The sequence below is a fragment of the Sciurus vulgaris genome (genome assembly GCF_902686455.1).
Source record: "Sciurus vulgaris genome assembly, chromosome: 4".
NCBI classification, from domain to species: Eukaryota; Metazoa; Chordata; class Mammalia; order Rodentia; family Sciuridae; genus Sciurus; species Sciurus vulgaris.
In genome coordinates, this window is record NC_136464.1 from 27,264,128 (window position 1) to 27,276,340 (window position 12,213).

Here is a 12,213-nt window from a genome sequence, read left to right on the forward strand (position 1 = left end):
TTGTTTTTGGGAGTTTTTTTTTTGGGCAATACTGGGGACTGAACCCAGGAGTATGCTGCCTCTGAGCTATACTATACCTCAGCCCATTTTATTTTATTTTATGACAAGGTCTAACTGTGTTACCCAGGTTGCCCTTGAGCTTGTAATTCTCCTGTTTGAACCTCCCGAATAGCTGGGATGATAGACGTGCACCACCATGACCAGCTTCCCCATTTTTTAAGTGTGTTTATTTTTCTAAATATGTATTTCTTTAGGCAAAGATTTATATTTGTGACATTAAAATGACTAATAAAAATTTTAAGGTATAGCGGGGAGTGTTGTTCAGTGGTCTAATGTGTGGTTAGCCGGTGTGAGGCCTTAGGTTTACCCAGCACCAAAAAGAAATAAATAAGTAAAATGAAATTAAAAACTTAAAGTAGTTAATAAATGTTCACGAATGAGCTAGGCATGATGGCACACTCCTGTGATTCCAGTGGTTCAACCAATGTTGAAGAATCACAAATTCAAAGCCAGCCTCAGTTATTTAGCAAGGCCCTAAGCAGCTTAACAAGACCCTGTCTCAGACAAACAAACATAATGATAAAAAGGACTGGGGATATGGTTTAGTGGTTAATCCCTGGTAACATCACACACACAAAAAAAATGTTCATGAGTGAATTTGTAAGAGATTATTTCCCTATTTGATAAAATTCTATTGTTTTCTTTGTGATTTATGTCTGGTTATGTCTGCAAAAGTATTACTTAAGATCAATGTGTCTTTTGGGAATAGAAGGAATCCTGGATTTTTCATGTTCTGAGTTTAATTATTGTTTATTTCTGTGTATTTCTGACTGTGGGTTTTTCTATAATCAGTGGCCAAGGTAGAAACTTTATTGGAACATATTTTTATATTGCATTCAAGCCCCAAGAAGAAATGAGCTCCAGAACTGTCTAGTATTTAATTTAGAATGACTTCTGTAGGAAAAAAGGGTGAGATTCTGCCACGTCCAGCGTGGATGAGGGAAAGGATTTCTGTCAGAGGATGGTGCTGGGTTTCGATTAATCACTTAAGAAACTTACCTAATTAAATAAACACAGAAGCCAATAATCTTTTTAAATGGAAGTGGGTGTGATGGATTGGGCCATGCCAAGATCTGGCCTCAAAATGGAGAAGCCCATCTTCCCTTTATTTGTAGTTGCACAGGTAAAGGGGGACTGGGAGGGGCTTCTGTGAGTAACAGGATGGGATGGAGTTAGGGAAGTCATTTCTTAGAGAATTAGCATTTTATCAGGCAGTGAGCCACCTCTGTACAGAGTCATCTATCCCAGGCTATCTGAAACAATCTCTCATGATTGCCAGTTCCTGGGAGTCAGACCTCTGTATCCCATGGCTCACCCAAGCCTGATTCTGCTGAACATGATGACTTCCCACAGTCTTCCATTGAAAATGTAAAAACAATAGGTCAGGCCTTCAACAGTTTTAAGGAAGATATTTGATTTAAGTATAACCCTAACCCCGTGCAGAGGTGTACACCTGAGCTGTAATCCCAGCAACTCGGGAGGCTTGACACAGGAGTGTTGAAAGTTCAAGACGAGCCTCAGCAATTTAGCAAAACCCTATGTAAAAGGAGTGGGAAATGTAGTTTAGTGGTAAAGTGCCCCTCAGTTCAATCCCCAGTGCCAAGGGAAAAAGTATAATCATTGAGTATATAGTTTATTTGAAATCCTTTGGTTTTTTTTTTTTAAACTCTAAAATGAGCTCTAATAAGCATCTTGATGTTTTTTTTTTAAACTCCCCCCCCCCCCCCCCCCCCCCCAGGTTTCTCAGTTTGGATGCAGGTCGTTTGCTTTGCTTTTTGATGATATTGACCATAATATGTGTGCAGCTGACAAAGAGGTATTCAGTTCTTTTGCTCATGCACAGGTCTCCATCACAAATGAAATTTATCAGTACCTAGGAGAGCCAGAAACTTTCCTCTTCTGCCCTACAGGTATTGTATATAATATCTTTATATTTAACTAGTCTTGAAATATGTAACTTCCAAAGGACCTTTTGTGTTGTTATATCTTCTCCTTATTGTAAAAAAGTAGGAATCCTTTTTCTGGAAGATACTCCTCAAGATCTTAGAGAAAATTAGGAGCTTATAAGTGATTGGACAAGGCAGAAATCTGAGTTTTTAGTAATGAAAGTATATAAACATTACATTGTTAGAATTTGGGGAGGAATAGTATTATTGAAATGAAAACTGGGAAAAAAAACAAATTTACATGGCTTTTAACTTAGTCACTTCTCATTTCCTCCTACTTGTTCCTTTTTTCTGCCCATGTATATCTGTTCCTTTTTATACTCCTCCCACTCCCATCTGGGCTCTTATTTCCAGTAGTCAGTGTAGAAAGCTTAATTTTCCCCTCTTCATCACTGCCCTTCTTCAGTTTTCTTCTATTGAAAATGTTTTGGTCTCTTTTAGTTGCCTCTTAAAAAGTTTTTCTCAGACACTATTTTTGTTCTGGAATAGATAATTAGTTTTCAGAAATTTTAGATTATTTAACTTTATATATCTCTCTTAGAGTATTGTGAGCCATGAACCTTATTTGATACATGAATATTCAGATGTTATTTTAATAGGATGCTGGTAGCTGAGTGTGCTGGTGCAGGCCTGTAATCCCAGCAATTCAGGAGGCTGAGGCAGGAAGACCCCATGTTCAAGGCCAGCCGTAGAAACTTAGCAAGATCCTGTAACAAAGTAAAACATAAAAAGGACTAGGAATGTAGCTCAGTGGTTAAATGCTCCTTGGTTCAATTCCTGGTACAAAAATATAATGGGAATTAATTTACTAAGTCACAATTTAAATTGTAGTTGAATATTAAGCCATTGTCATAATCCTATATTTGTTTTATTGTAATATTATCAGTTATTCTGTTTGACCTCTGATTATAAACAAGAAATGATTCTATGTAGAAAATGCTGATATTCTAGTTGTTTCAGTAAACTTGTATTTCTAGTGACTGTATGATCTTAAGGATTGATCAGTAGTACTGTTGGAGGAAGAATATCAGATTTTATGAATTGATTGATTCTTAATTACTTACTTAAGTTTATTCCCTTTTAGGGTAGAATATTGAAGCCTTTTATCACTTGGATGAAAAGAATTTAGAATTGATAGACCTTTTTCCCCTTTCTAAAATCCACGGCTATTTGACCTAATTTTTTCCCTTTACATTTAGAATACTGTGGCACTTTCTGTTATCCAAATGTCTCACAGTCTCCTTATTTAAGGACTGTGGGTGAAAAGCTTCTACCTGGTATTGAGGTCCTTTGGACAGGTAAGTCTTTTTAAGATTTACACAGTAAAATTTATTAATTTAACTCGAACCTAGAGAATGTGGTTCTTGTTAATTGAATACTTTTTTTTTTTTTTAACTGAACATTAACCAAGAAAATTGGTAAAATTTAATTTTATTTTTGGTACCAAGGATTGAACCCCAGGGGTCTTTAATAACTGAGTCATATCCCCAGCCTCTTTTTTTTTTGAGACAGGGTCTTGCTAAGTTGCTGAGGCTGGCCTCAAACTCATGATCCTTCTGCCTCAGCTTCCTGGGTTGCTGAAATTACAGGCATGCACTATCATACCTGGCTAAAATATTTTCTTTTACTAGGTGTACATTCTTAGTATAAGAAATATCCTTTTGCCAGGCACAGTGGCACACACCTATAATTCTTGTGACTGAGGCAGGAGGATTACAAGTTTGAGGCCAACTTCAGCAGCTTGGCCTCAAACTGTCTCACAATTAAAATTCAAAAAGGACTGGGGGTATAGCTCAGAGGTAGAGTGCCCCTAGGTTCAATCCCTAATTTTATGCACACACAAAAAGATTTTTTCCCCCCTGCTGTGTTAACATTTAATATCTTTTAAGAATATTGTTTATAGTTACACTTAGCACATATAATAGAATAAGATACAGAATTATACAATTACTTGAATAATACATGTATGAAAGTATAAATATAATATATACATACATACACAATTCCATGTTCTTTATTCAATAAATGATCTCCTTCCCTGCACACATCAAATTTCCCAAAAATTCTAAGCCTGTTTATTTAATCTTATTTACATTTCAGGTAACCTGTTGATAATCTGTTGAAAAGAAAAAATTGTTAGAAAGTGTATATGAAGGAAAAGCACAATAAAAAGTCGTACGTACATCAGTTTTTAAATAACCATGTAGAAGATTCTTTTAACAGATGGTTGTTATTTCTAGGTCCCAAAGTTGTTTCTAAAGAAATTCCAGTAGAGTCTATTGAAGAGGTGTCTAAGATTATTAAGAGAGCTCCAGTAATCTGGGATAACATTCACGCTAATGATTATGATCAGAAGAGGTTATTTCTGGGACCATACAAAGGAAGATCTACAGAACTCATTCCACGGTTAAAAGGAGTCCTGACTAATCCAAATTGTGAATTTGAAGCTAACTATGTTGCTATCCACACCCTTGCTACCTGGTACAAATCAAACATGAATGGAGTGAGAAAAGATGTAGTGATGAGTAAGTAGCTTACACTTGACTTTGACCTTGGAAGGTGGGGTTAAGTAGAACCTTTGGCAAATAATTTATGCCTTTGTCATTATAGTTTAAGAGGTTTTATTAAGCAGGGTGGGCTGTGGGGTATAACTGTAATCCCTGCTAATTGGGAAGTTAAGGCAGGGTTCACAAGTTCTAAAACTGGTCACCATTGGAAGACCCCATCTCAAAAGGGAAGGAGAGATTTTTTTAAAGAAATGTTCATTTCTGTTAATGAGAAGAAAGGCTGAGTGACCTTGGATAAGTCTTTTAACCCATTGGCCTTCATTCTTTGTTTTTAAAATGTAACTCAGGGGCTAAGGATATAGCTCAGTTGGTAGAGTGCTTGCCTTGCAAGCACAAGGCCCTGGGTTCAATCCTCAGCACTGCAAAAAATAAAATAAAATAATAAAATAAATGTAACTCAGTCTTTGAAGTCTGAGTACCAGACAAGGTGGTCATTTATAGTCCTATTCCTAGAATCACTTTCATTTCATTTGTATATTCAGGCAGTTTTCTTAAAATGGGATGTTCTAAATGACTAGATGTTCTGAGTTACTTCATATATCATTTAGATATATGGAACACATTCACATTTTTGATATGGCTTACTAATTTTTTAATTTACCAAATTCCTGATTAATAGAGTTCTAAGAGAATGCTGACTCTTCATTAATATATATATATTAAAAATATTTGTTTAGTTGTAGATGGACACAATATTTATTTTTTTTGTGGTGCTGAGGATTGAACCCAGTGCTTTGTGCTTGTGAGTCAAGTGCTGTACCACTGAGCTACAATCTCAGCCCCTCATTTATATTTAAATAACCTATCATGTGGTGGGTGCATCTTCTTGGGCACTGAAGATACAAAAAGTAAAGTCTTGGTCTTACTTTTGGAAATCAGTCTCTGGGTCATACAAGGCATATAGGCAGTTGTACTATAGTGTGTTGTGACAGTTATCTGTAAGGGAACACAGAGGAAGGAGTGAGCACTTCTGCTGAACAAGAGTGTCAAGAAAGAAAAGGGTGTAGTAGTATACCCTGTAATCTCAGCTCCTCAGAGAACTGAGGAAGAAGGATAAGCCTGGGCAATTTATTAAGACCATGTTTCAAAAAAGAAAAAATGGGGGCTGGGGTTGCAGCTCAGTAGTGTAAAGCACTTAACCTGGCACATGTTTGATCATCGACACCACATAAAAATAAATAAATAAAATAAAGGTATCATGTCCATCTATAATTAAAAGAAAAAAAAAAAAGAATTGGGAATATAGCTCAGTCATAGAATGTCCTTGGATCCAATCCCTGCTACTATCAGAAGAAAGAAGAGTGGTGTTTCATAGTCCCAGGGTGGTACACACCTGTAATCCCAGCTACTTAGAAGTCTGAGGCAAGAGAATCACCAAGTTCAAAGCTAACCTGTAGCTAGTAGTAATAATGAAAAAAGATGGGTTGTAACTGGGTGGTAGTGTGCTTGCCTAGCATGGTCAAGTTCTTAGGTTTGATCTTTACAGAAAAAAATAATTTCATGAATTTATTTAAGCTGGGTTGAAGTACGAGCATAGTTTGCTGAGCTCATGGGCTGGCAGTGAAAGTGCTGGACATTGAAATTTTGAAGTTATCTGAATTTTGTGGACATTGATATTTTGAAGTTACCTGAATTTTGGCCCATTTTGGGTATTAAAGTATGATACTTGGTGGTATGTAACAGGCTCAGGATCCTTTCCATTTGTTCAATTCTTTTTTTTTTTTTTTTTTTAGTTGTAGTAGACCTTTATTTTATTTATTTATGCACGGTGCTAAGAATCAAACCCAGTGCTTCGCCCATGCTAGGCAAGCGCTCGACCTCTGAACCACAAGTCTAGCCCATGCAGTTCTGTACCCCCATTTGCAGTTGTTTATTGAATTAATTTCCATTTATATTCAGTCACTGTTGTGACAGTAAAAAATAGAAAATTGGGCATATAGCCACAATCCCCTCAGGACATTTAGCTTCATCTTTTAAGGAAGAGCATGGATCATACTAAGGAGCAGTAGACATTAGCCAAACTGGGCTATGTGCAGGGAAATAAGGAAAGCTAAGAATAGGGGATTTCTGAATACCAAGCCATAGGATTTATTTTCTCCACCTGGTCTTACCTTTTCTGTTTTAGAGCTCATCGCTTTATCTGTGTTCGTGTGAGGGCTCTGTTGATTTTCTTTTCTTCCTCCCTGAGTACATTTATTAATAATGAAGTTAAGGGCTGGGGTTGTGGCTCAGTGGTAGAGTGCTTGCCTAGCATGTGTGAGGCACTAGGGTTGATTCTCAGCACTGCATATAAATAATAAAATAAAGGTCCATCAACAACTAAAAAATAAATAAAAATAATTTAAAAATAATGAAGTTATAAATTCCCGAAGACTAGGGAATGTTTTTTATTCAAATCGTGATGCCTTTAACCTTGCATACCAAATAATTGCTGCTTAATGGACATTTATGATAAACTTTTCCAATGATTCTAAAATTACTATTATTTAAATTGGGATTTTACATTTAGCAGTGTATTTAGATGAATAGATGAAATGGCTAGTGAATGGTTCTTGCTTGTGTTTGCATTTTTTACATTTTATATTTAAAGTTTGTTCTTTGCTTCTGTGGTTGTATTGTAACAACTAGCTTTTTCTAATTTTATTTTTTATTAGAGCCTTATAGTTACACATAGTAGTTGGGTTCATCCTGACAAAATTATAAATACATGGAACTCAATTTCAGTTCACAGTCCTCCATTCTCCCTCCTGCTTTGTTTTCCCTCCCTTGGCCTAGGTAGTTGCTTTTTTCTTCTCCTGTCAGGAGGCTTCTGTAATGAATACTACGTTTGTGTTTGCTGTTTTTTCTTTTTTCAGCTGACAGTGAAGATAGTACTGTATCCATCCAGATAAAGTTAGAAAATGAAGGCAGCGATGAAGATATTGAAACTGACGTACTCTACAGTCCTCAGATGGCTCTAAAGTTAGCTTTAACAGAATGGTTGCAGGAGTTCGGTGTACCTCATCAGTACAGCAGTGAGTTTGGTCATTGTTTATAAGGGGATTGGATCACTGGGTTGAATCAGAGTAAAGAACACTTTTCCTTACCTTAGGACCAGTGGACAGTGAAATTAAATGAAATTTAGGGATCTGGAGAAGAAGTGTTTTAAGATCTTGCAGTTTTTTTTTTTTTTTTTTTAAACAGGCTTTTATTTTATTTACATTTATTATGCCATGAATTCATAGGGAATAGGTTCCAGCAGCTCATTCTTGGCTCTTAGAGTGCTTAATATGCTCAATATGCACATTAATATTCTTGGCAAGAATCTTGCCCTTAACTTGGTTATTCACAACAATGCCAAGAGTGCTAGGTAACATTGTAGACTCTCAGTTTTGCCATGATTACATTTGTGGGGCATTCCTTTTTGAACACTACCATTCCCCTTAATGTCTACAGTATCACCCTTCTTGTAGATTTGCATATGGGTGGCTAAAGGAACAACTCCATGTTTTCTAAAAGGCCTTGAGAACATATATTGTGTTCTTCTCCTCTTTCCTTTTGTGTTTGTCATTTCGGCGAAGATGGTAGTTCCAGCCAGAAGGCTTACCTCCAGTCTTTTTTTTTTTTTTTTTTCCGGCGCGGTACAGGGGATCAAACTCAGGGCCTTGTGCTTGCAAGGCAGGCACTCTACTACCAGCTGAGCTATCTCCCCAGCCCTTACCTCCAGTCTTCAAGTAGCTTTTATCTTGATGAAATGCCAATTTGAACTGTTTGCCTTTAAGTATAGACCTTCAAAAGAGAGGATAATACTCAGTGTCTTGGGAGGCTGAGGCAGAAGCATTGTGAGTTCAAAACCAGCCTCAGCAAAAGGGAGGTGCTAAGCAAATCAGTGAGACTCTGTCTCTAAGTAAAATACAAAATAGGGCTGGAGATGTGGCTCAGTGGTTGAGTTCCCCTGAGTTTAGTCCCCGGTACCAAAGAAGAAGAAGATAATAGTTTAAAGATGTTTATTTCCTATTTTCTCCCCCACTCTCCTTTCTTCCATGCGTCCCTGGTGGTTTAGAGAAATTTCACTTTTTTCAGGGTTCAAAGTATTTGAAACTCAAATTAAGATTCCAATTTGAATTTAGAGAAAGCATTTCTCTAAACCAGATTTGTTCTGTTTCTAATAGTGATTATCTCTTTTTTTTTTTTTCTTTTTTGTAGGTAGGCAAGTTGCACACAGTGGAGCTAAAGCAAGTGTAGTTGATGGGGCTCCCTTAGTTGCAGCTCCCTCTTTAAATGCCACAACAGTAGTTACAACAGTTTATCAGGAGCCCATTATGAGTCAGGGAGCAGCTCTGGGTGGCGAGCCTACACCTCTGACCAAGGAAGAAGAAAAGAAACAGCCAGATGAGGAACCCATGGACATGGTAGTAGAAAAACAAGAAGAAACAGAGCACAAGAATGACAATCAAATACTAACTGAAATCGTTGAAGCTAAAATGGCAGAGGAATTGAAACCAATGGACACTGATAAAGAAAGCATAGCTGAATCAAAATCCCCAGAGATGTCTATGCAAGAAGACTGTATTAGTGATATTGCTCCTATGCAGACGGATGAACAGACAAATAAGGAGCAATTTGTGCCAGGTCCAAATGAAAAGCCTTTGTACACTGCAGAACCAGTGACTCTGGAGGATTTGCAGTTACTTGCTGATCTGTTCTACCTACCTTATGAGCATGGACCCAAAGGAGCACAGATGTTACGGGAATTCCAGTGGCTTCGAGCAAATAGCAGTGTAGTCAGTGTCAATTGCAAAGGCAAAGACTCTGAAAAAGTGAGTATATACATAATTTACCTGCTTTTCTAGCCAATATGTTTCCCCGGGGGAGGTTCAGAAGTTCTTAAATGAGTATGTTGATAACTTGCAAAATAAATTAATTTACCACATTTAAAAATAATGTGTTTTTTTGTTTGTTTGTTTTTGTTGTTGTTGTTAATATGTTTTTGAGCTAGGTGCCATGGTGCATACCTGTAATCCCAGCAGCTCAGAAAGCTGAGTCAGGATCAAAAGTTCAAAGCCAGCCCTTAGCAACATAGCGAGACCCTAAGCAATTCAGTGAGACCCTGTCTCCGAATAAAAAGTAAAAGGGCTGGGTATGGGACTTATGTTAAGTGTCCCTGAGTTCAATCCCTGGTACCCCCAAAAAAAGTTTTTTACAGAGACTCTGCTGAATCTGAAATGTTTAGTTCCATAGTTTGATTTTTTTAGTTAGGAATGTCAATGCTGATTATTTTAGGCATATTTGTCAGTGCAGAGGGACACAGCCTATTCAGTTGCTTATCTAAAGTTTAAGCCAGGGATTCTTTAATGTTTAAGATAAATCCCACGTACCTGACAACATAAATGGTTTAGCTTGTAACAGTCTTGTTATTTTGTTAAGCTTACAATTTTTGGGGTCTTTTTTATTGATCTTAAATATAGATCGAAGAATGGCGGTCTCGAGCAGCCAAGTTTGAAGAGATGTGCGGACTAGTGATGGGAATGTTTACTCGGCTTTCCAATTGTGCCAACAGGACAATCCTTTATGACATGTACTCCTATGTTTGGGATATCAAGAGTATAATGTCTATGGTGAAGTCTTTTGTACAGTGGTTAGGTAGGTGCACCAGGAATAATATCTTCTCCTTAATATATTGTCCCTTTAAAAAAAAAAAAAAATATATATATATATATATAAATATATATACATAAAATTATCCCACAGGGAGAAAAACATTTAGGGAATTGATGAATTTCCAAATCTTGTTTAATTCTTTGTCTAGCTTTCTTTCAACAATAGGCACTTGTTGGAGAAATAAGATACAAGTCTCATTATATATTGAGCATACTAATTTTTCTCCCTTGGGCTAATTCAACATAAATATATTGAAAATATGTTAGAAAGTACTGACTTTAACTTGCTCTGACTGAATGCTTCCTGGATGGGACCCCATATACTACTCTTGCCTGATTTGGAGATGAGACACTATGAAATGTGACTCTATAAGCTTTCTGCTGCTTGCTGTGTCTTCTGTAATATTAATGCTCTGTCTAATAGAACAATTGCTGAAATGACCCAAGGGGCCTGGCAAGAGGAAGCCATCCTCCCAGCCCTGTGCGCATGCGAGCTTTAGTGGAAGGCTATTCTGGTGCTACTCGGTATTATTTCATATGACTTTTTCTTTATCCCTTTACCAAGTAATTGGTTTTAGCAGGGGATGGAAATTATAGTCCCCTAAAAACTCTACTTCTTTCACTGGACTTGCATATGTCTCCTTTGAAAACAGTGATGTTCCAGAAATTCTCAAAACTTGGTAAGAAGCACCAGCATGGCCAAGTTTCTCCAGGGACCTCATTTCATTTCCAGGTTTTCAGCCAGCTATAAGGGTTATGTAATGGACTTACACATGGCACACAGCAGGCAGCAAAGCTGACTGAATGTCATAGTTTTCATAGTAGTCACAAATACTATTAATGGGTATCATGGTCTTAGTTATGAAATAGATGGTCTGAAACATCGTGAGCTTAGTTTAACAAGTCTCATTTTCTGTCCATATACCTTTGGGCTGTTAAATATTTTAAAAATTAGAGTTTTCCTGTGATATAACTGACTTTAAAAATTGAGTCTCTGAAAGTTTATTTGAAACTGCAGAATTTCTTTTGGGTTGCTATATATATTAGCACAATAAGTAGAAAAGAGAATTTTAACCCTCTTGTTATAAGACTCCAGGACATTTGTATAGGTAGGAGATGTCTGACTTTAGGCTCAGGAAAACCCTCTGTATTAGTTGTTGAATGACAGCATTTGCCTTCTAGGCTTCTAGCCAGGGAGTTATAATTAATCCTTAGAGGAATTTAAATCTTAAATTTCCAAGGCCACTAGAAATTTTGAACTTAAGTATAGACTATTGAACTTAAGAACATATGATTTTAAATGTTTTTCAACTTTTTAATTCAAGAATTATTAAAATTTAAATTCTTGAGTATGTACAATATTGTTTCTTAGGCTTTATCTCTGTGTTATGCAATTATTGGGGTAACTTTCCCAATTTATAGAGATAGTGGTTGTACAACCTCAAGGTCAGAGCCTCTTAGAAGTTTTCAGTAACCATCTGGGCATTAACTTAGCTCTAAAAAAGCTCACAACAGGGAGAGTATCTTTATGGTTCTATAGTAATTTCAGAGGGTTAATGATTAGAACCTTTTGTTTTCCTCCTCTCCAGTCCAGCTGGCATTCAGTCCTTTAAAGAATGTGGCTATGCAGTACTTTTGATTACTAACGACTTCTATTATCTTCTTCCCCATTGTGTACAGATGGGAGAATCCTCAGCACAAGTGTCTACTACTATTGGATGGACAGCGGCAGATGTTCACAGCGCGTCATGATTAATTAGTTTAAATTGAAAGGTTCTATCTGTGAGGTAGCTCAGGTAGATTTAAGGGCATTAGGCATGAACTGAAGTCACGTTTGCGCAGCGACTGAGGCATTAACCATGTTTTCATTTACACAGCTCTTCGTACATGCAGCTTTTTTATTGTAATAATAGTTGGAAGTGCTAGTTATGTTGTAGTCTCAAAGTGAGGGGTAGGGGAAATTGGCTGAATTTAAAGTTTGAGAAGTATAGTTTTTCCCTG

At 36.9% G+C, this 12,213-nt stretch overlaps 1 protein-coding gene across 2 annotated transcripts in view; it reads left to right on the forward strand.

Annotated features, from left to right (window-relative positions):
• The window catches only part of OGA (O-GlcNAcase), a 31,294-nt gene that overhangs the window by 8,437 nt on the left and 10,644 nt on the right, over positions 1-12,213 (forward strand). For both annotated transcript variants that reach the window (XM_079137945.1, XM_079137946.1), the window contains 6 exons: positions 1,799-1,970; positions 3,206-3,304; positions 4,247-4,531; positions 7,429-7,587; positions 8,759-9,372; positions 10,021-10,195. In XM_079137945.1, coding sequence (XP_078994071.1) covers positions 1,799-1,970; positions 3,206-3,304; positions 4,247-4,531; positions 7,429-7,587; positions 8,759-9,372; positions 10,021-10,195 — 1,504 coding nt within the window. The remainder of the gene's footprint in view (positions 1-1,798; positions 1,971-3,205; positions 3,305-4,246; positions 4,532-7,428; positions 7,588-8,758; positions 9,373-10,020; positions 10,196-12,213) is intronic.